The following is a 25,645-nucleotide window of genomic DNA, read 5'->3' as shown; positions in this document are numbered from 1 at the left end:
AATTTGGCACTGTAGTCAGCCCAATGCAAAGCTTCACAAAGGCCATTATTTCCACTCTACGACACTGACTTCCTCTGTCCCAGCCATAGCCCAGTTACTAAATTTATACATAACTGTCTCCTTCAGAGGTGACAATTTCAATGATCTACTAACCAGACTGCCAACCTCTACTCCCTTTAAATAACTGATTCGCTAAAGCTCATACTTATATCCTATTCTGCACTAAATCCTATTCTCCTCATCTCCCCATAATTCCAAGATAAAATCTCTCATCCTCATCCTTGGATCCATGCATAAGCTCTATCTTTGCCAACTATAAAAACCAACATCCACTATCCCCAAACTCACCATGCTTCCAAATCTGGACAATTGTGCTTCCCTCCATCTCTCTCCACCACCCGCTCATTCTCCCCCTTCCTCTCTCTCTCGCCCCCTTCAGGTAACATGCCAGGAGGGGTTTGCTCCAGAGCTGGATGATCTTTATTGGTGGTACATTCATCAAGTCTGCAAGATTCTTCAAAAATATCAAGTTTCATAGTATATTTATACTTCACGCTTATTTACATTTATCATACTTTATAACATTATTTCTGCCTAATTATTATAACATTATTTTGATGGTTTTTCTTGTAAGAATGCACCCTCTCTATTTTAAAGATTTTACCTCTATTTATCTATTGCCCCATGGATTCTCTCATGCATTTTGTTTATTCTTTAAACATCACAAAAGAAGCAGAAGTTGGGAACAGCTTTTCTTTGTCTACCTCATCTAAACCAGTTGTAACCGTGAAGGCCTCTGCATAATCTCTCCTCAACCTCTTTTGCCCCAAGATCAACCCCAACTTTCCAATCAAACCTTGAATGCTATATTTCCTCATCCTCGAAGCCATTCTAACAGGTGTTCTTAGCTTCTTAAGTATTCATACATGCTTCCTAAAGTGTGACAACCAGAATTAGACCTAGCCTGAACTTCACACAAATTCAGCACAACTATCCTGTTTTTCTATTCATTGCTTTCATATTTATGAAGCCCACATTCTCAAAATGTTTTTCTAATTGCTGATTCAATATATCCTGCAATCTTCAAAAATACACATCGACCTCTAGATCCCCATGGCTTAGTACACTTTTTAGAAGTGTGCTGTCTAGTCCATTTTGTCTCTGTTATGAAATGGGGTAGACCCTCATGCTTAATTTAAGCCAGCAACACAGAAAAGATTTATCCCATGCAGTAATCTGTGAAAATTCAAGAGGCCAAGAACTATTTAAAATAACAATTAACAACTTTATTTCTTAAAGTATAACAGAGAATAATTAACTAACAACTATTTACAACTCCTTCCTCTAACCTTCCCTTCTATAATATTAGTCCAATAAAAGTCCCTATTAAGATTTACAAAACAAAACGTCTTATCTCAAAACCAGACAGTTTTCCGTTCTTCTCTGTATTTCTGTCTTCTTTGCTGCTTGTTGGGGATTCTGCTTCACAGGCTATTGATCGATAAAGGTACTTTTAAGCGAGATGTTTTGGGGGCAGTCTTTACATACTGGTGGCTTGGCAGTTCTCCTCTCAACTAAATTTGTACATAATTGTCTCCTTCAGAGGTGACAATTTCAATGTTCTACTGACCAGACTGCCAACCTCTACTCTTTAAATAACTGCTTGGCTAAAGCTCTCATGCTTACATCCTATTCTGCACTAAATCCTATTCTCTTCATCTCCCCATAATTCCAAGATAAAATCTCTCATCCTCATCCTTGGATCCATGCATAAGCTCTATCTTTGCCAACTATAAAAGCCAACATCCACTATCCCCAAACTCACCATGCTTCCAAATCTGGACTATTGTGCTTCCCTCCATCTCTCCCCACCTCCCGCTCATTCTCCCCCCTTCCCTGGTCTTATATCCCCAAAGCATCAGATTGTGTCATTGGCTTTTAAGATTGTCAATATACTAAGTTCAAACTGGAATGGAGTTTGTTTTCTTTGGAGGGGTATAATTTTAAGTGATTGGCCTAATTTGAATCTGTTTTTGTCTCCACGCAACCCAGCTAATCTAGCTTTCGACCAAGTGTTACATTGTTAGCTATTGAGAGCACTTGGTGCTGTCAGGTAGTTTTGCTAGCTTTTAACTCTCTTAAAGGTACAGTACATCTACATCTTCATAACAGTCTCTTAATCCCAAGTGCATCACCTCACACTTCTCTGTATTAAATTCAACTAGCCACTGTTTTATGAATAATTCAAAGAAAAATGAAACAACACTTGTGGAACATAAGCTATCTATGTTCCTTTGCAGTTAATGAGTATCATCCTCATGCTGTGCTACACTACCAAATATAGTATCTTTGTCAATTTTTGTGTATTCCAAACTTACTTTGTATTCTAACATCCAAGTTACTTATGCACATCAGAAAATGCAGTGGTCATGGTGCTAACCAATGGGGGACACCACTATCTACTATCTACTTTTTCCTTTTGTCAGGCAAACAACCAATAATACGGATTCAGATTTTCAGTCCTTAAGTCTTTAGTTTATTCATGTTCACATAGGCTTCTGTCTTCACTGAGCAACAATTTTGTTAAAATGCTTTTTGCATGTCAAGTGCTCTGGTAAATCTATACAAACACCTTTCACAGTTACTTCAAACTATTAAACCAAATCAGCAAAACATTATATACCTTTCACAAGTCCATGCTGCCTATACTTAATAAAATCCAGCCTCCACAAGTGTTGTTTCATTTTTCTTTGAATTATTCATAAAACATTATCCACCACAGATGTTAAACTGAAAAGCCAGCACTTGCTAGGAATAATCTTACACCCTTTCTTGAATAAGAGTGTTACATTTGTCACTTTCCAATATTCTGGCACTTCCCTTATATAGGACAAGGATGGGATACTAGACTTTCTGCAAACTCCAACCAGAAGTCCCTTTTGTTATGTTTAAAGGATAAATGATTAATGAAAGCATCCCGTGGAAGACTGATAAATACAGGGAACATCTGCAGTATGATGTTAATAATTACGCAAAAATAATTTAATGAAGTGCGATAAGAAAGATATAAGAGAGACCTAAGGGGCAACTTTTTCACGCAGAGGGTGGTACATGTATGGAATGAACTGCCAGAGGATGTGGTGGAGGCTGGTACAATTGCAACATTTAAGAGGCATTTGGATGGGTATATGAATAGGAAGGGTTTGGAGGGATATGGGCTGGGTACTGGTAGGTGGGACTAGATTGGGTTGGGATATCTGGTCAGCATGGACGGGTTGGGCTGAAGGGTCTGTTTCCATGCTGTACATCTCTATGACTCTATGACTCTCTCAGTGTAAATAAATGTAAAGTGTAAATGTACAATGAAGCTCGACAAAAATGTCATTTTTGAAGAGCCTTGCAGACTTGAGTATACCATCAACAACGATCCCTTAGAAACCTGGGTTGCAAGACATTCAAACAGACAATTTATCTACCCCTAAACATGATCAGCCATTCTGGTACTTCCGACCTATCAATTTTCACTGAGTTATTATTATTTGTCAGGAGTTCAACAGGAACCTTTTGATCAGCTACAATAATTATATCAGCAGTTTGACATTCTTCTGCTGAAAAGAAAACCCACAAGTGAACCTTTTGCTAATAACCACTTGTAACAAACCAGATCAATTTCTTCTTGTGATTGGAGCAAGATTAAATAAACCTAGACGAAGCCATCGAAACTAGAAGCAATAGTAGGCCAAGAAAAGCTTGCTTCGCCATTCAATCTGATCACTAACTCAACACCATATTCTTATTTTCATCTCATACTTCTTGATGCTTTTAATGTCGAAAATTGTTTCAATATATTTTTTGAATATATTCAGAGATGTGCCTCAATAGTCTTCTGTGGTAGAGAATTCCACTGGTTCACTGCCCTTTGAGGGAAGAAACGTTTCCTTACCTCAGTCTTAAATGGCCTACCCTGAATCCTGAAGCTGTAACCTCTGGTTCTAGATGCCCCCAAACAGGGAAAACATCCTTCCTACATCTAGAATATCCAGTCGTGTTAGAACTTTGTGTTTCTCATCCTTTTAAATTCCAGCGAATATAGACACAGATGAATTAATCTCTCCTCATATGATTGTCCATTTATCTTCTGAATCAGCTTCGAAAACCTTTGTTGCGCTTCCATTCTAGTGAGTATGACCTTTCTTAGGTAGGGAGACCGAATACACCTGCATTCAATGCCATGGGTGTGGTCTCACCTAGACTTTATATAACTACAGTCTAGATTAGAGTGGTGCTGGAAAAGCACAACAGGTCAGGCAGCATCTGAGGAGCAGGAAATTCGACGTTTCGGGCAAAAGCCCTTCATCAGGAATGAAGGGAGGGAACCTCTGGGGTGGAGAGATAAATGGGAGGCAGGCGGGGCTCAAGAAAAGGTAGCGAAGAGTACAATAGAGTCATAGAGGCATATGGGTGGATGGAGGTTTTTTTCTTAGATTACTTACAGTGTGGAAACAGGCCCTTCGGCCCAACAAGTCCACACCGGCCCGCCGAAGCGCGACCCACCCATACCCACTCCCCTATATTTACCCCTTCACCTAACATTACGGGCAATTTAGCATGGCCAATTCACCTAACATGCACATTTTTGGACTATGGGAGGAAACCCACGCAGACACGGGGAGAATGTGCAAACTCCACACAGTCAGTCGCCTGAGGCAGGAATTGAACCCAGGTCTCTGGCGCTGTGAGGCAGCAGTGCTAACCACTGTGCCACCGTGCCGCCCACATGGTGGGGCTGAAGGTGATCGGTCAGAGAGGAGGGTGGAGTGGATAGGTGAGAAGGAAGATTGGCAGGTAGGACAGGTCATGAGAATGGTGCTGAGCTGGAAGGTTAGAACTGGGGTAAGGTGGGGGGAGGGGAAATGAGGAAACTGGTGAAGTCCACATTGATGCCCTGGGGTTGAAGCGTTCCAAGACGGAAGATGAGGTGTTCTTCCTCCAGGTGTTGGGTGGTGAGAGAGTGGCAGTGGAGGATGCCCAGGACCTGCATGTCCTCAGCAGAGTGGGAAGGGAGTTGAAATGTTGGGCCACGGGGCAGTGGGATTGATTGGTGCGGGTGTCCCGGAGATGTTCCCTAAAGCGCTCTGCGAGAAGGTGCCCAGACTCCCCAATGTAAAGGAGACCGCATTGGGAGCAACAGATACAATAAATGACATGTGGCAAAGTGCAGGTGAAACTTTGATGGATGTGGAAGGCTCCTTTTGGCCTTGGGTGGAGGTGAGGGGGGAGGTGTGAGCAGAGGTTTTGCAATTCCTGTGGTGGCAGGGGAAGGTGCCAGGGGGCAGGGGGTGGAGGCTGGGTTGTTGGGGATCGTGGACCTCATCAGGTAGTCATGGAGGGAACAGTCTTTGCAGAAAGCAGAAAGGGGTGGGGAGGGAAATATATACCCGGTGGTGGGGTCCGTTTGAAGTGGCAGAAATGTCGGAGGATGATGTGGTTAATGCAAAGGTTGGTAGAGTGGAAAGTGAAGACCAGGGGGTTCAGTCCTTGTTACGGTTGGAGGGGTGAGGTCTGAGGGCGGAAGTGCAGATGTGGATGAGATGCGTTGGAGGGCACATGGGAAGGGAAATTGCGGTCTTTAAAGAAGGAGGCCACCTGGTGTGTTTTGTGGTGGAACTGATCCTCCTGGGAGCAGATAAGGCGGAGGCGGAGGAATTGGGAATACGGGATAGCATTTTGCAGGAGGTAGGGTGGGAAGAGGTATAATCCAGGTAGCTGTGGGAATCAGTGCGTTTGTAAAAAATGTCAGTGTCAAGTCAGTCATCATTGATGGAGATGGAGAGGTCCAGGAAGGGGAGGGAGGTGTCAGAGATGGTCCAGGCAAATTTAAGGTCAGGGTGAAATGTGTTGGTGAAGTTGATAAACTGCTCAACCTCCTCGTGGGAGCACGAGGAGCAGTCATCAATGTAGCAGAAAAAGAGTTGGGGAGTGGTGCCAGTGTAACTATGGAAGATGGACTGTTCTACGTAGCCGACAAAGAAACAGGCATAGCTGGGGCCCATGCAGGTGCCCATGGCTACCCCTTTGGTCTGGATGAAGTGGGAGGATTCAAAGGAGAAATTGTTAAGGGTGAGGACCAGTTCAGCCAAACGAATGAGAGTGTCAGTGGAAGGGTACTGTTGGCGACGTCGGGAAAGGAAGAAATGAAGGGCTTGGAGGCCCTGGCCATGGCAGATGGAGGTGTAGAGGGATTGAATGTCCATGGTGAAGATGAGGCATTGGGGGCCGGGGAAATGGAAGGCTTGGAGGAGATGGAGTGCGTGGGTGGTGTCGCGAATGTATGTGGGGAGTTCCTGGACTGGGGGGAAATAGGACAATACCGAGGTAGGTGGATATGAGTTCAGTGGGGCAGGAGCAGCCTGAGACAATGGGTCAGCCAGGGTGGTCAGGCTCATGGATCTTGGGAAGGAGATAGAATTGAGTGGTGCGGGTTCCTGGACTATGAGGTTAGAAGCTGTGGCTGGGAGATTTCCTGAGGTGATGAGGTTCTGTATGGTCTGGGAGATGGGGGGAATGAGGTCATGCTCGAGGGAGCAGTAGGAGGAGGTGTCTTTGAGTTGGCGCCTGGCTTCAGCGGTGTAGAGGTCAGTCTGCCAAACTACCACTGCACCCCCTTTATCTGCTGGTTTGATGGGAAGGTTGGGATTGGGGCAGAGGAAGTGTTGGGCTGCGCATTGTGGAGGTGAGAGGTTGGACTGGGGGAGGGGTGTAGACAGTTTGAGGCGGTTAATGTCTTGGTGGCAGTTGGAAATGAAGAGATCAAGGGCAGGGTGTCCAGGTGGATGGAGTGTGTTGGAGGTGAGTGAAGGGATTCTCGGAAGGTGGGCGGGAGTCCTGATTGAAAAAGTAAGCTCGGAGGCGGAGGCAGCGGAAGAAGTGTTCGATGTCACGACGTGTCTTGAATTCATTGATGCGTGGACGGAGGGGGATAAAGGTAAGGCAAGATACACTTGCTTCTTAATTCAAATCCTCTTTCTATTATGGCCAACATTCCATTTTCCTTCCTAATTGCTTGCTGCACCTGCCTGTTTACTTTCATCAGCTGATGTACATGGGCACCCAGATGTCTCCATATATCTATACTTCCCAATATATCGGCATTTAAATAGAATCATACAGCATGAATACACTCTGATCGGTCCAACCCCCCCTTGCCAACCAAGTTTCCCCAAATTAATTAGTCCCATTTGCTTGTGTTTGGCCCATATCTTCTAAACTTTTCCTATTCATGTACTTATCCAAATGTCTTTTAAACATTGTAACTGTACTCGCATATACCACTTCCTCTGGCCGCTCATTCCAAATACAAACCAGGCTCTGTTAAAAAGTTGCCCCTCAGTTTCTTTTTAAATTTTTCTCCTTTCACCTTGTGCCCTCTAGTTTTGAACTCCCCTACCCTTTGCTGTTCACCTTATGTATGCCCCTCATGATTTTATAAACCTTGATAAGGTTATCACTAAACCTCCTATACTCCAGTGAAAAATGTCCCAGTCTATCCAGCCTCTCTCTATTACTCAAACTCTCCAGCCCTGGTAACATCCTCACAATCTTTTCTGAATCCACTCCAATTTAGTAATATTTGTCCTATAATACTGCTCATTTTTTTCCACACCAAAGTGTATAACTTCACATACAGTTATGTTGTACTGCAGCTGTCAGGTGTGTGCCTACTCACTCAATCTGACCAAGTCATCTTTAGGCCTTCTTGCAGCCACCTCACAACTCTCAATCCTGCCCATTTTGTGTTGTCAGCAAACATGGAAATGTTGCATTTGTTTCCAAGGTCATTTATAAAAGTCAGGAACAGTTGGGGCCCGGATCCTTGCAGCACACCACTAGGAGAAAGTGAGGACTGCAGATGCTGGAAATCAGAGCTGAAAAATGTGTTGCTGGAAAAGCGCAGCAGGTCAGGCAGCATCAAAGGAGCAGGAGAATTGATGTTTCGGGCATACACCACTAGTCAATGGCAATCACCCAGAAAATGATGTATTAATTCTCACACTGTTTGTTGTCAGTCAATTAATTCTCAATCCATGCCAATATGTTACCCCTGTCCTATATGCTTCAGTTTTTACCCACTAGCCTCTTGAGTGACCTTGAATGGCCTTCTGAAAACGCAAATATACCACATTCACTGTTTCTCCCTTATCTATTGTACTACTTACATTCTGAAAAAAGCTCCACTATATTTAATAATCATGATTTGCCATTTATAAACCCATGATGGATTTGTCCAATCATATTAATGTTTTCCAAGTTTCTGAGATCACATCTTTGTCACAGATTCTTGCATTTCCCATGACCGATGTTAGACTGATGGTAACTGTAGTTGTTCATTCTCTCTCTCTCTCCCTCTTTAAATAGTGCAGTTACATTTGCCACCCAGCAACTGTAGGAGCCACTGCAGAAGGTATAGAAATTTGGTAGATACCTACAAATTCATTCAATACCTTCCAGGGCTTTAGTACTCTGAAATGTAGATTATCAGGCTCTGGAGAATTGTCAGCCTTTAACCACATTATTTTCCATTGCAATATCTTTTTCACTGATGGTTAGATGTATGACCAGAAATCTGTTTCCTGACCCTAGCCTGCTTTTTTAGTTTTAACGTACTAAGATTCTGGGGAGTGTTGTTGAACAAAGAGATCTTGGGTGCAGGTTCATAGTTCCTTGGAAGTAGAATCGTAGATAGACAGGGTAGGGAAGAATGCATTTGGTATGCTTGCCTTTATTGGTCAGAGCATCGAGTACAGGAGTTGGGAGGTCATATTGCGGCTGCACAGGACATTAGTTAGGCCACTTTTGGAATACTGCGTGCAATTCTGGTCTCTCTGCTATAGGTGAGATGTTGTGAAATTTGAAAAAGATTTATAAGGATGTTGCCAGGGTTGGAGGTTTTGAGCTATAGGTAGAGGCTGGAGCGAGTTTCCCTGGAGTGTCAGAGGCTGAGGGGTGAGAGGTTTATAAGATCAAGCAGGACTTAGACAGGGTGAACAGCCAAGATCTTTATCCCAGAGTAGGGGAGTCTAAACCTGGAAGAAATAGGTTTGAAGTGAGAGGGGAAAGATTTAAAAGGGACCTAAGGGGCAGCTTTTTCACACAGAAGGTGGTGTTTGCTTGGAATAAGCTATTAGAGGAGGTAGTGGAGGCTGGGGCAATTACAACATGTAAAAAGGCATCTAAATGGGTACATGAATAGAGAGGGTTTAGAGGGATATGGGCCAAATGCTGACAAATGGAATTAGATTAATTTTGGTTATCTGGTCGGCATGAACAAGTTGGATCTGAAGTATCTGCTCCTGTGCTATACATCTCTATGACGCTATGATCTATCAAACACTGGATGAATTAACAGCTTTCTCAAAATAAGAACACAAACTACTTGTCTACGATCAAGGCCCTTCTAAATGACTCCCCTTGCTGACTCCAACCTGCCCCATCCCAGTGCCTGCAAGCCCCTTCTACCAAGAACACCTTTCCTTCCAACCCCCAGGTCATGACCTCATTCTTAGGATCAGCAGTCCTCATTGTGCCACCCCCTCCTCCCAACTCTGAGCACACCCCATATCAGTTGCCCACTCCTCACCTTCTGATTATCCTCACTCTAACTTCTCTTTCATCAACTCTGAGCTCCAGTGAACCCTCAGATACTGTTCACCACATCCCCAATAATGTTTTAATTCCCATTCTCTAAGCAGATATACTTTGTGTGGTATTGTCAGTGTCCAGCTCCCTGCCCGACTGAGAGTTCAGTTGGCCATCACTTTGATATCCAGAGAAGAAAATGATCACCCACTTTAATAACCACTAAAATGACACAGCAACTGAGAAAATACAGAATTGAGGATTCTCTGCAATTTGAATTAGTCAAGTAGTGCCCCTCGTTGCTGATTGAATATTTGTTTCTTTTGGATGTCCAGCACTCTACACTCTTCCTTCACCTTTTTTTAAAATTAATTCAGGGGATGTAGGCTTTGATTACTGTCAGCAGTTACCCCTAGGTGGCCTTGAGAAAGTGATAGTGAAATGTGTTCTTGAACTGCTGCATTTAATTTGGTGTAGGTACACCCACAGCACTGCTAATGAGGGAATTCCAGGATTTTGAGCCAGCAACAATGAAAGAATGGTCATAATGTTCCAATTCAGGATGGTGATCGACTTGGAGATGACCTCGCAGGTGGTGTTCCCATGTTCCTGCTGCCTTTGTTCTTCTAGAGGATAGAGATCATGGAAGGTGTTGTCTAAACAGCTTTAGTGAACATCTGCATTACACCTACTCACTCACTAGTGATGCAAAACTGTTATTCCCATTTCCTTACTTTCATTGACAATCTAAATTTTGGCAGCTTTCATGCACTCATTGCTTCTGCCACTTCTTTCCACTCATAATTGTAATTATTTTTGTTCAGTAATTTATTTGCATTACTCTATTTAGGTAATTCTGCAGGAAAGGTATATATTTTTACACTTTATGTAATTTTTAGAAATAATTTCTATGTTATGAATTCAATTTTATGCGCTTCTTGTAATGTGTACAAGCTTCTGGTTGATGAAGGGTTAATTCTCAGTATAGTCGCATGGCTTATGTTATTGAGGGTAAAATCAAAGTCATGTAGTAAGGTGAATTGCAAAAATAAAATTGGGACAAACTTCCAAACTATCTTACCAGTCATTAGCAAAGTGTAGGTTTTGAAATGTTTAGATCAGTGGAATTTGGAGTTATAACTAAAATGACTGCAAGGGTTATGGCGCCCAGAAAATGATAATACAGCAATAAGTTAACAATGTGTTGAAGAAATTCTGTCAAGGTCCATCGCCATTGACAAATTGAATAATAAGATCAAAGTATCACAGCAATATTCGTGCATAGCATGAGCCCTGGCTGCAGAGGATGAAAAAAGGACAATGAAAGAGGTTCAATATTGCATACATTTGAAGATGACATAAGGAGAGAAACAAGTACACATTCTACGAGTTGCCTGTAGCGGCCAGAATCAATGGGAAGCAAGTACCATCTGATTTAGAATAACGCCGACCTTCCCTCTGTTGCTTAATAAATTGTCCGAATAATATGGCAAACCTTTCCAAAATTAATTGTTTGCTTCTCAGAGTATCTTTCTATCTGTTTTATCACCCTTTGCCATTCTTTTAATCTCTCCCATTCTATCAACTGTTTATAAATTTTTGTTTGCTTTCTCTTTTAGTTTTATGGCATCTCTTATCTCCTTGGTTGTCAGTGGAGGTCTTGTCCCTTAGGAACCTAACTGGTTTCATATGACAGAGAATCATTTTTTGAATATCCCTCACTATCTCTTGTTTCAACCAGCAACAGGTCTCTGTTGCAGTGTGTAATATAGACAGTCTAATTTGCACTCTGCTGAAGTCAGCCTTCTCTGTATCTGGAATCTCAATAACTGCTCCACATTTCTCCATTTCCAGCACTGAGCAAACTTAATCACACCATGTTCACGCACGATTAGATTGTTAATTAAATCTTACGCGACTCTCATTATAAACCTAGTATGTTCTACACCCTTGTTGGTACTAGGACATATTGTGAAATAAAAAAAAATATCCTGGACATAATTGAAGTTTTTTACTAACATTCTGACATATGTTAGTCCATTTATTCAAGTCTACTTCCCATGCAAGTTAAAAATTCCCGATTTAAATCCATGTTTCATATGATCAGAATTTTACAGAATAGAAAGAGGCCTTTGGCCCAGTGGATCAGCAGTGGTCATCAAGCAGGCCTAGTTCCACTTGATCCATATGCCGTAATATTTCAAGTGATCATCAAAATACTCCTTCAATAATGAATCCCACATCTTCAGGCAGTGTGTTCCAGGTACCCATCTCCCTCTGGGAGAAAGCAAATCTTTCTTCAATCCTCTCTAACCATCTTGGACTTGATCTTAAATCTATGCTTCCTGGTTATAATTCCTCAACTAAGGGGAAATGTTTCTTTTTTTATCTATGCGTTATAAGAAATTCGTGCAACAGCTGTGCAATTTAAACTCATGGGGCAAGAATCATGTTATAGCCAATACAGGTAAGGAAAGTTCACATTCTACAAATAATGGTCTAAAGTTTTCAATCGCATTCAAGCCAAGTTGTGTTGAAGAAACACACGTTATGGCAGAACTGACTGTACGCTTCCTCTAGCGCAATCAAACGTTTTCTATAGTATGACAATCAGAACTACACTCAGTATTCAAGCTTTGGCCTCACTTAACATAGCCATAGAGTCATACAGTCATAGAGATGTACAGCATGAGAATAGGCCCTTCAGTCCAACCCGTCCATGCCGACCAGATAGCCCAACCCAATCTCGTCCCACCTGCCAGCACCCAGCCCATATCCATCCAAACCCTTCCTATTCATATACCCATCTAAACGTCTCTTAAATGTTGCAATTGTACCAGCCTCCACCACTTCCTCTGGCAGCTCATTCCATACACGTACCACCCCCTGTGTGAAAAAGATGCCCCTTAGTTCTCTTTTATATCTTTCTCCTCTCACCCTAAACCCCCTATGCCCTCTAGCTCTGGACTCCCTGACCCCAGGGAAAAGACTGTCTATTTATCCTATCCATGCCCCTCATAATTTTGTAAACCTAGATAAGGTCACCCCTCAGCCTCCGACGCTCCAGGGAAAACAGCCCCAGCCTGCTCAGCATCTCCCTATAGCTCAAATCCTCCAACCTTGGCAACATCCTTGTAAATCTTTTTTGAACCCTTTCAAGTTTCACAACATCTTTCCGATAGGAAGGAGACCAGAATTGCATGCAATATTCCAACAGTGGCCTAACCAATGTCCTGTACAGCCACAACATGACCCCCCAACTCATGTACTCAATACTCTGACCAATAAAGGAAAGCATACCAAACACCTTCTTCACTATCCTATCTATCTGCAATGCCATTTTCAAGGAGCTATGAACCTGCACTCCAAGGTCTCTTTGTTCAGCAACACTCCCTAGGACCTTACCATTAAGTGTATACGTCCTGCTAAGATTTGGTTTCCAAAAATGCCGCACCTCTCATTTATCTGAATTAAACTCCATCTACCACTTCTCAGCCCATTGGTCCATCTGGTCAAGATCCTGTTGTAATCTGAGGGAACCCTCTTCGCTGTCCACTACACTTCCAATTTTGGTGTCATCTGCAAACTTACTAACTGTACCTCTTAAGCTCGCATTCAAATCATTTATGTAAAGGACAAAAAGTAGAGGACCCAGCACCGATCCTTGTGGCACTCCACTGGTCACAGGCCTCCAGTCTGAAAAACAACCCTCCACCACCACCCTCTGTCTTCTACCTTTGAGCCATTTCTGAATCCAAATGGCTAGTTCTCCATGTATTCCGTGAGATCTAACCTTGCTAATCAGTCTCCCTTGGGGAACCTTGTCGAATGCCTTACTGAAGTCCATATAAATCACATCTACCACTCTGCCCCCAACAATCCTCTTTGTTACTTGCTCAATAAACTCAATCAAGTTTGTGAGACATGATTTCCCATGCACAAAGCCATGTTGACTATCCCTAATCAGTCCTTGCCTTTCCAAATACATGCACATCTTGTCCCTCAGGATTCCCTCCAACAACTTGCCCACCACCAATGTCAGGCTCACTGGTCTATAGTTCCCTGGCTTGTCCTTTCCACCCTTCTTAGACAGTGGCACCACGTTTGCCAACCTCCAGTCTTCCGGAACCTCATCTGTGACTATCGATGATAAAAATATCTCAGCAAGAGGCCCAGCAATCACTTCTCTAGCTTCCCACAGAGTTCTAGGGTACACCTGATCAGGTCCTGGGGACTTCTCCACCTTTAACCATTTCAAGACTTCCTTCTCTGTAATCTAGATATTTTGCAAGATGTCACCATCTATTTCCCAACAGTCTATATCTTCCATATCCTTTTCCACAGTAACTACTGATGTAAAAAACATCTTATACAGTTTCATCATAACCTCCACAGTCTTGTATTCAATGCCTCAACTAATAATGGAAAGTATTCCAGACACCTTCTTAACTACTTAATCTTCATGTCTTGTTGCAATCAAGGATCTGTGGAGATGCACACTAAGGTCCTTCCGATCCTCTCTATTAGGAATACCACCACTTGCACATTCCCTTCCAAGCCACTCACCAACCTGATTTGGAAATATATCACAGTTTCTTCTTTGTCACTGGATCAAAATTCTGGAATTCCCATCCTATGGGCAGTGGGGGTCTACTGACAGCATATAGACTGCAATAATTCAAGAAGGCAGCTCACCACCATCGTCTAGAGAGCAACCAGGAATGGGCAATATATATTAACCCAGTCAGCAACACATAACCCATGAGTGAATAAAAAAAATTCTTCAGGCTCAACCATTCAGCATATACTTTCTTGCCTTGTTAGCCTTCCCAAAATGCATCACTTCACACTTTGCAGAATTGAATTCTATTCGCCATTTTTTTTTCTCTCCAGTCCATTTATATTGCCTTACAATCTAAGACTTTCCGCCTTATTCTTTTACCACATCAATTTTCATGTTATCTATAAACTTACTGATAAAACCTCTCACATTCATGTCTAGATCAATGATATACACTACAAACAGCAAGGGAACCATGAAGTACAACATTGGCACAAGCTTCCAGTCAAAAAAACACCTTAGACCATCATCCTCCACTTTTTGCCACTAAGCCAATTTTGGATCCAATTTACCACATCACCCTGCATCACATGAGCTCTTACTTTCTTGATCAGTCTACTATTCAAGTCCTTTTCAAATGCCTTACTGAAGTCCATGTAGACCATATTCCCTGCATTCTGCTCATCCATATATTATCTCACCTCCTCAAAAAACTCAATCAAAACAGTCAGACATGATCCCCCTCTGACAAAGTCATGCTGACTGCTTTTCCAAGTGGAGATTAATTCTCTCCCTCCATTTTTTTAACAATAGTTTTGCCTACTACTGATGTTAAACTTACTGGTCGAAACTTCCCTGGTTTACTCCTCCCACCCTTTATGAACACATCAGTGGTCCTCTAGTTCCTTGCACCTCTCCTGTGTCCAGAGAGGATTTGAAAATTCAAATTAGGTGTTACTGTGATTTCTTCCCTTGCCTCCTACAGCAACTTGGGATACATCGCATCTGGTTCTGGAGATATATTAAACTTTAAGTCTGGTAAAACCATTAAAACCTCCATTTGCTAAATTGTAGTTTGTTCAAGTTTATCACATTTCTCTTCCCTGAATTCTATATCTACATTGTTCTTTTCTGAAGTGAATACAGGTGGAACTATTCATATAAAACCTCAGCTCTGTCGTCCAGCTCCATCCACAATCTGCCATTTCGGTCCATGGAGCCCATTCCACCCTGGTTATCCTCTTGCCCCTAAATATGCTTACAAAATGCCTTACAACCTGCCTGTACTTTTCTCTCCATGCCACCCCTTCCACCCTTCGTTCCCCTCATTTTCTTTTCTTTTTAGAAACCCTGCATTTCTTTACATCTCTCAGACTCCTGGTGTTCTGAGACATCAGAATCTACCATAAACCTCCCTTTTTCTCCTCGTATAATCCTTTACATTCCTTGATATCCAGTATTTTTGGACCCATACTTCATCATAACATCCAAGGCTTTGGGCCAAGTGCTGGAAAGTGGGACTGGTGCAGATTTAGAGTAGCCTTTTTTGTCAGTGCAGACTCAATAGACTGAAGAGCACATTCTGCACTGTATGATTCTATGTATATGTTTGCCCTGAACTTTCACTACTTTCTTTTTGAAAGACTTCCATTGCTCTTTTCCTGAGTAACTGTTCCAAGTCCACTTTCACCAGATCCTACCTTAGCATATTAAAATCAGTTTTCATCCAGGTTAAAAATTTTGGCCCATTTTGTCTTTTTTTCATGACCACCTTAAATCTTACTAAGTTATGGTCACTGTCACCTGACGGTTCCCCTACTGACACAATCCACTTTCCCAACTTCATTCCCTAACCGTAGATCTAGCATTAGCCTGTCTCTTGTTGGACATGTTAGCTTATAATGCTCTCCTGGATACATTTAAAATTTCAGTGCCTCTAAGCTTTTAACACCTTGTCCATCTCTGTTAATATTGGCAAAGTTGGAAACCCTTATTTTTCTTACCCTATTATTTTTACACTTCTGAAATTTGCCTATATATTTTCCCTTCATCTCTTCCTGACTGTTTATAGGTCTATAGTACACTCCCAATGTGATTGCCCCCTTTCTGTTTATGTTCTTAATTGGAGCCTCCCAAAAGATTATCCCTTCATGTTGTAGTAATTGAGTTTGATCAATAGTTTGACACCACCTCCTCTTTTACAAACCCTTCCCTGTCTCGCCTGAAGATTCTGAGGAAGACCTGCCAGTCCAGTCCTTCGCTCAACCATGTCTCTGTGATAGCAATATGGTATACTACCACACGTTAAATCAGCACCCTTGGCTCATCTACATTACTCGCAAGGCTCCTTACAGTAAAATCCAACCTTGCCAGGTTCTCTTATCTTGATTAGCTCGGCTTTCCTTCTATATGTGTCTGCCCAGCACTCAGTACTGTACTTCCATTCTGTATCTTTTTCCACGACCAAATAAAATTCAAACAAATGTCTAATCCTAGCACTTATGAACCCTACAACTTTGCTCTGCTAAGAGAGGACTTATACATGGTTGCCAATCCAGTCTTAAATCCTTTACGATTCCTGAGTTCCATCCAGATCACCTCCACTTTCTGCTTCCTCCTCATTATATCCTCTAACCTTAAGCAAATTTGTCTTCAATCATGAAGGTTATTTGCCTCTTCCTCTTCTACTTTTCTCATCATAGACCGCCTAAAACCAGTTGCCTGGTCTCTCCTGCAGTGCCTTATAAGGAGGACTCTTGTCTTTCTTGAAAAGCTGAGAGAATAGTCTGCAGGGAATTATCACTAAACAATGCCTTCCTTCCTGTCACTTTCAGTAGGTTTGCTGTGGAAGGGAGGCGAGCCCTTTAATGGAACAGGCACATTCAAAGGCAGTGGGCTTAGTCTCAGAACCAGTAACGGGAAGGTTGCACAAACATCAAAAACACATAAAGCTAAGAACATTGCAGTGTATTTATTGACACCAGCATCTATGAGGGCTGAGGTGAATGAATGCTAGTATCTCATCTAACAGGCTGCCAGAAACTCAATTAGTGTGACTTGGCACTGTATTCATCACTTCAGTGGCCTCAGCTGTTCCCTCACTGGTTCGTCTTCCTGCCTACTGGCAGCTAATTGAAATCAGGAACAGCATCTCAGTGGAGGTCAGGGCAGTGGAACCTCAAGCCCAGTCAGTAGGTTACAGGGTCATACCTTCTAAGTTGAATCTGTGTTTGAAATTCATTCAATTTGTTCTTTCAATGCCTTACATTTGTATAAAGCTTATTTAACCTTCTGCTGCAATGCTTTACTTAACATTTATTATTGCTCAGTCCTGGTCTAATAACATGAGATACTTTAGTTTCTTTTGCATTTGAGACGCCATTTCTGACAGTTACTTTACCTCTCTATCTGTTTTTGCATCATCACCTGCACTACCTTTTCCATCTGAACGCTTCTCCAATCTACAACTTTAAAGGTTTAGGGATCATCTACCACGTTCTTCCCATTAGGACTCTAACCACAGTCCGATTTAGGTGGAGCCCACCCAATGGCATTGTTGATCCATGCCCCATTACCATTCTTTATCATGCTTTTGAAACATTCACTGAATCTCACATCATTTCATCGGCCACATAATCATCTTCCTAAACTGCTTATCTTTAAGCCAATTTGTAAATGGTTAATAATTTTAGGGTTAAAACTCCAGAGGTCCTATTATTTCATTTAGATGTAGTTCCTGGTATTCTCCAAAAAGGAGCATTTATCTTTCACTACTTTGTTGGTCCCAACATACATCATTATGGCTCAATCTGTCAAACAATGAGGTTGCCAGTACCACGGCTAACTCTCCAACTGCAACCTAAATCAATAAAATCAAAGTATTGTGGTTGTTAGCAATCTGAAATAAATGCAGAAATTTCTGGAGAAATTCAGCAGGTGGACTGGAAATATAAGTAGAGTTAATGTTTCAAACTATTATGGCCCAATCAATGTCTTATGTAAATGTCAAAAATCACACAACACCAGGTTATAGTCCAACAGGTTTAATTGGAAGCACTAGCTTTTGGAGCAATGCTCCTTCATCACCTGATGAAAGCTAGTGTGTTTCCAATTAAACCTATTGGACTATAACCTGGTGTTGTGTGATTTTTAATTTTGTACACCCCAGTCCAACACCGGCATCTCCAAATCATTATATAAATGTCACCTCATTTCACGGTTTTTATATTCATTGTACTGTAAAAAAACTCAACATTCAATTTGCTTCTTTATGCTTGATTCTAATGTCACTTCCAGATCTAAAAATGCACACATCTGCACTTTTCATCCATCTCACTTCTTCCATTTTGTTCAGAATGTTATCATATAGGACCCAATTCTTTTCAAGTTTCTTTTCCCTCTAAACCATAATCTTCCATATTTTCCTGTACCTTCCATGCTTTCACTCACTTCACTGACCCGTTAAAAGCCATTCTATGATAGCTTGGATTCACTCTCATATTGATATCACTCTTTTTTTCTTCAGCTTGCATATTGGTTGTATAATCAAACAGAACACAGGTCAATCATAGATTTATGAGCATACTATTAGCCACATCCTGTCAGTCTGAAAAAAACATCCATTTACAACTACCATCTGTTCCAGTCCCTTCATGATCTCAGTCCATATGGCTGCATTCCACATAACATGCTGCATAAATTATTGCATAAACCTTTTACATGGCATCTTATCAAGTGGCTACTCAAAACCCATTCATAAAGCCTTCACCGCATTCCTTTTATCAGTGTACTGTAACATTTCAGAGCCTAAAGTACCCTTTGAAGACCCATTAAAACAGACCTGAGCAGCCTATGATTTTTCCAAAGTTCAGTATTCTATTCCTATCATTGATTTCAGGCAGATTTCGCTTTGCTAATAACACGTATATTTCAGTACTAAACCTTGATTGACTCAATTCAAGTCATTCATGACTTGTCAGATAATGGTGATCCTAATGCAAATCCTTACAGGACATCACATCCCACTTTCTACCAGCCTGAGATGCTTCTTTTAATCCCTATCATGTGTTTTCCATTTCATAATCTTTTTCAAGATCTTGTGGTACAGTGGGTAGCAGCCATTAGGTCTGGATTTAAGTATCACTCTGGGACATGATGGTAAATGCGTTCAAAATGTGGCCATACAGGTTGATTTTCAACCTGTAAATCTTCCTAATGCACCTGATGACATGTAATAACAGCTGGTGAGTCTCTTGGTCAGCAATAGTGCAGAAGGTAACAGCAAAGCCGGATGCCACTTGCCCTTATTTTTGTAATAAATTTCTTAAATGACACTTCTGTACATCGACCACATTCACTTGGTCTTTTTTTTTCTGTTACATAGAATCTAAAATATAAGACAGTCCATTGAGCCCTATATGATCCATGCCAGTGTTTATATTAGGAATTACATTCATTATTAACTGTCAAATTACATAAATTGCCTGATTCGATCAGCTTCCCTACAATGCATGAATGCATTTGCATTCCTGTATTCTATATTTAAATAAGTCAGAAGTTCTTTTGAAAACATTTTGCAAAACATGCAAAAATTCACTAAGGGTGATGGGAGATGTCATTTTACTTCAATTCATTCTCGTATAAATTGAAAGCAACAATATTTTATAAACTGCATGTGTTCACAAGTGCCATTAATTATTCTTCAGGAACAACATCCAGTCAAAGGCTAAACTTACGAAGTAAATGAATATTTAGAAATACTTAGAGCAAAAACCTCAAAGAAATGCACTGAATGATGACTGTCGGCAACCATGACAAGCTTCCTGGCTTTGTGTCAGTGCTAACAGACAACCCAAGACAGACAAACTGTGAGCATTGAAGGTCTGGCTTAAGGATCAAAATAGCAAGTGGAAAGACAAGGCAGGTAAGCTGTGAGCAGAGTCGGAAAAAAATTGAATGTTTGGCAAGAGAGTAAGTGAACAGTCCTGAAATGCACATGGTTCCATTCCTTGAGCTGGGTGACTGTCCTTGTAGCAGTATTCCAATAGGCGATTTCTGTATGGTACGTGTATCAAATGAGCTGCCAAAGGAAGTGGTGGAGGCTGGTACAATTGCAACATTTAAGAGGCATTTTGATGGGTATATGAATAGGAAGGGTTTGGAGGGATATGGGCCGGGTGCTGGTAGGTGGGGCTAGATTGGGTTGGGATATCTGATCGGCCATGGACGGGTTGGACCGAAGGGTCTGTTTCCATGCTGTACATCTCTATGACTCGATGTGTACTCCAAAGTGCAGCAAAATATTGTGAGTGGATTTGAGATATTCAGTGATGATACAGCAAGGCTGTTAGGTGGCAAGACAGCATACATGCAGCCACTGCACATGGACTATAGGCTGGAGTATCCAAAATGGAGGTTCAATGGATCAAGTGATGAGTTGGAGGCACAATGTACCTGCTCTGACTTTCATGCTGGGAATTCTTGATGATCAGTTTCTATCTGGCAGGTGAGCAAATGGGAAATGGCATATTAATTTGATAAGATTAGACAGTAATTAGGGATATTGAGTTATCAACCCCATTAACAATCCTATCACTATTTCCTAGTGAGAAGCTCATACCTACATTCAGAACTTGTTTAGAGAATGCAACATTTTGGTCTCAAAGTCAAGATGGGCCTTGCTGGGCTTCTCATCTGATTTTCCCAAATTTTTCACCCATAGCCTATGGCATTCAGAGGCTGGGAAGATTTCTTCTAAATTGTTTATATCTCAAAAATTTGAACAGGAGTTTGAGGAAGCCATTTCACATTGCTATTATACAGTTGCTATGCAAAGAAGGTATGCAATTCCAGGAACATCAGACCAAACAACATGCCTCTTCAGTTGTTCATAATAAGCACAGTACAGACTGTACTCAACCAGTGCCGTGCTTCAAAAAACTAAATACAAAACGTCAACTTTTAGATGTAATTCTATGCTTAAGTGGAACTTGGTGATGGCTTGCAATGGTCCAGCATAGGGATGTAATGGCCTCCTGGTATTATTGCTGATAATTAATCCAGAGACCCAGGTAGCGTTGTGGAGACAGATCTGAATTCAGGTCCTTCCATGGTAGGTTGTAGAAATTGAATTCCATTTCTCAAAAAAAGTATTAATAAGAGGCTAATGATGACCATGAAACCATTGTGGGAAAAACTTGTTTGGTTCATTAATGTCCATTAGTGAATGAAACCGCTGTCTCCACCTGAACTGACCTGGATGTGACTCCAGATCAATAGCAATGTGGTTGACTTGTAACTTCCCTCTGGGCAATTGAGCAACAGGCAATGATGCCCAAATCCCATGAATAAATAAAAAGTCCTGAGTGCATAAAAAGCTACAATAAACAATTTAAAATAATAATTTGAGTGTGTTAGGAGGCTTGTGTACACTTCCTTTCACACTCAGGGACCCATTCTCTGTAAACAAAAGGAATATGTTTGAACCTTGTGCGTGTTTTGGATTAGCTGGACATTTACAGTGCCAATAATTTTTTATTGCTTTCCCCATGGCAACATCTCAACCAATGAGCATTGATTTGTCAACCAATCAGAACACTTCTCCTGTACTATGAATTGTTGTGATTGCTTGAAATTTTTTATTCTGTTTGAAGAGTTAAGTCAAAACTTCAGGAAGACTTATCTCTTTTCAGCAATGTTTCAATTGTTTTAATTAACTTCTCTCTGCTTTACTGCAACTTCAGCAAAAGAAGGAGACAGGAAATGGATGATCAGGTTGGGAAGTTAGCCATTTGGGTAGTTTAGATTTGCTCAGGAAATGTTGCTATGATAGAACAAATTAGCCAATGGTTAAGATGGATTTGGTCATGTTAATTAACATGTTATGCAGTAGAACAGGGGAACATAAGTGCATCAGATCACATATGTGTGCAATACATGCACTATATTCAATATGATGTTTTCAAATACTTTTCTTTTCCTGCCCTATTCTTAATATACTTTTGTTTTGGAAAGCACAATAGTTCTTCTCTCGGCAATCCATCACTGGTAAAGCTTTTCTCCCTCCACTGACCAAAATGAGACAGGTAACAGTTGCTCCTTATTGGAAACCGGAGGAGAAACAGCAGATCAATATTCTAGCACTGTACTAGTAGGTCAACTCTCAAGCTTAATTCAATTCATCAAAACAAAGAAAGTTTTGGAATAAAAAACCTTTGTCCAAATGATGTCAAAAGAATGCTGGGTTATTTTTAAATCCCTTACAATCTGAACCTTAGAATAAGAGTCAGTAAATTGATCCAATTGAGGTATACTCACTAAAAGACACATCCTGTATATTTTAGTAATTGTCAATGAGTCAGACGTTAGATTTAAAACATTGCAAATAGCAGGAACTCTAAAAAATTTGAATTCTTCAATAGCAATATAAAATGAAACTAAGTGCTAAAAACTGAATTATCAGATGACACAAATTAAATAACTGACGTTAATAATTATAATATTAATTAGAAACAATACAAAAGTACTTCAGTACTGAAATTTTCTGCTAATGATTAACTGAAGTTTAAAACTACCAGAAAACTAAATAAACAGTGGACTATAAACGAAAGGTAGAAGACGGGTATTCCCAACAACGCAACCTACTTTGTAGGTCTCTAGAACTTTAAAAGTAACAGCAACAATCCACATTTTAAATAACGATTATAGAATGTAATATACCAAAGCATTTCATAGGAGCACTATCAAATCAAATTTCCAGCAGGAATTCATACATCCCAATGCTTCTTCTCTTTTCCAAAAAAGGCCTCTCATTTTAGGTTTGTCATATTTTTACTGGAATGTAAAACATGCGTCAGGTTCCTCAACAACCACTCTGGGATATCAAGAAAACGAGACCTGCATTTTAATAGTGTACTACATCTAGACATTAATCTTACTTTGCAATCGGGCTTCCTTTTTTCTTCCCAACCTTTATTTGATGGTCTCCAGGAGGTGTACATATGTGGAACTACAGGTATAAAGTCAACGGGTGGAGGAAATCCTACAACTGAAGGATGCATTATGCGGTCCCACTGTAAAAATAACACACAATGTTTGTCACACTTTGCATGCAAGAAAACAAGTTTTATTAATCAGACACAAATTTCTTATAGTTTGATTTACTGTATTAAAACAAAATAAAAATGCTTATCTAATCAGAAGATTACTTAGTTTTGCTGCCTGAAGTGTTTGAACAGAAGTTTTATAGCAGTAATGAATGTGACCAAGTAAAAATCACTGGAATAAATTCAAAATGGATAAATATAATTTTGATTGAGATAGACATTTGTAAATTCTGATTGATGAACCATGGGGGAGTTTTTACTTTTACCACTGGGCAGAACATGATCAAGAGCAGACTAGACAATCATCTTACACACCATTCAATTTTTATTTTCATTGTTTTCAGTGGAAATCTGGCAGTGTGTATACCAGACAACTTGGTAAAGTTCGCCTAAAGCAAATTCTAAAATAATTTCCAGCGAACACAGATTCAACAATCTCCGACCAGCTCAATGCACTTCATGCTACATATGTCAGTGAAAGATGAATACTGTAGCACTCCAACTCTTTCTCGGCACAAATACATAAAAATAACCTTTTATATGTTCTTCATTTCAATATAATTTATCCTATCTATGCATCAAGGGCAACTGAACTTTTCCTTCTTTGCCATCATAGGGAGCAAAACATACTGGAAGCAACACAGGCTTAAACACTTCTGAGGAAACTGTGCACAAAGGCCAACTCATACTATGAGCTGATCAATTTTTCATATTGGAAAGCACTGGGCTTGGATAATGATAGCTTGTATCTGATAGTATTTTACAAAGGCTAGCGAGCACCACTACATAACCACGATGGATAGGCAGCAAGTATAATATTTCAAAGGTTGGGCTAATCTTATTTTAAATGAAACACGAACAAGGACTTTTCAACTAATATTTATTCAGAGCATCAAAAACCCTGAACATTTTCAAAACGAACAGAAAATTTCCTTTTTACACATTAGACTATTCACTTAAAATTTAAAAATCAAGTATAACAAAAATATCCTGTGTGAGTCTTACAACCTGCTACAAACCTTGTCCTACTAACCCATTTGCTGCAAACACTGTCAACCATGGCTCTGTGGGAAGAACTCTCATCTCAAAGTCAATATGTTCAAGCTTTACTCTACAACATTCAGTACACAATTGCCAGCACAACACTCAGGACGTGTTGGGTTGTCAAAGGTACTTCCTTTTGGATGATACATTAAACCAAGGCCCTTCTGGTCTTACAGGTTAATGTAAAGGTCCCATCATACTATTTTGAAGAAGAGCAGAAGTTTTCTCCTTGATCTCTGACAATTGTTCCTCAATAAAAACAGAATACCTTTTTGCTCTTTCACAAGTGTTTGTGGCACCCTACTACACCCAAACCACCTGTTGCACTTCCCTTTGTGAAGCTCTACCTTCTAAGCCTTCGATAACTGCTTACTCCTGGCAGGGTCATACATTGCTCCAAGGTTGCGAGGTGATACCAGACAATGCACAGTCAAAAAGTCAGGAAGTAGCTGTCTAAGGTGTCCTCAACATTGACTCTCAACCCCATGATGTCTCATGGCATCGGATCAAACATTGACAAGGAAACCTCTGCTGATGACCACATTCCACAACCCTACACTCACACCTGCCTCCACAATCTCACATGACATTATCTGTATGAGTGACTAAGTTCCATCTTCACACAAAGAATACTTTCCATCATGTTGACGCACATACGCATATACTCTATCACAGACATACCCATTTATACTCATACACATGCACCCACTCTCTCACAGACACTCGCAACACCCCCCAACCCCGCCACACACACTCACACTCACATGCACACATACAAGTTCGTGGGGTGAATGTATACTTGCAGAATTAAATTTTACTTCACTCAAAAACTGCATGAATCCACGTAAGGTTCTGTAATTTTTTTTTAAAGATTAAAATCAGTATAAACATTGTGGCACAGACAGTATCACACAGGGAAGCTCACACCTTCAATACATTATCTGGGCTAACAGACACCAATTGTTAAAGTTCACTTCAGAATGTAACTTCTAAAAAACATTTTGTGATTTACATATGAAAGAACTGAAATCAACATGATCATTCTAACAGATGAGGGACTTAACAAACAATCCAGGTCTTTTCCAATACATAATTTCGGTTACATCATACTGTAAACTTTTACTATAAATTCTGTGTCTTAGAATGTTATACTCCACAAACACCTGATGGAGGAGCAGTGCTCCGAAAGCTAGTGCTTCCAAGTAAACCTGTTGGACTATATAACCTGGTGTTGTGTGATTTTTAACTTTATACACCTCAGTCCAACACCGGCATCTCCAAATGATGACTTCCATCATGT

General features: G+C 40.7%; 1 protein-coding gene across 3 annotated transcripts in view; it reads right to left on the bottom strand.

The window, feature by feature from the left end:
• tcerg1l (transcription elongation regulator 1 like) overlaps positions 1-25,645 on the bottom strand; it is a 739,617-nt gene that overhangs the window by 695,048 nt on the left and 18,924 nt on the right. For all 3 annotated transcript variants that reach the window (XM_072557635.1, XM_072557638.1, XM_072557637.1), the window contains exon 3: positions 23,134-23,268. In XM_072557635.1, coding sequence (XP_072413736.1) covers positions 23,134-23,268 — 135 coding nt within the window. The remainder of the gene's footprint in view (positions 1-23,133; positions 23,269-25,645) is intronic.

Source organism: Chiloscyllium punctatum, chromosome 38, assembly GCF_047496795.1.
Source record: "Chiloscyllium punctatum isolate Juve2018m chromosome 38, sChiPun1.3, whole genome shotgun sequence".
In the NCBI taxonomy this organism is placed as follows: Eukaryota; Metazoa; Chordata; class Chondrichthyes; order Orectolobiformes; family Hemiscylliidae; genus Chiloscyllium; species Chiloscyllium punctatum.
This window is presented reverse-complemented; position numbering and strand designations above follow the sequence as displayed.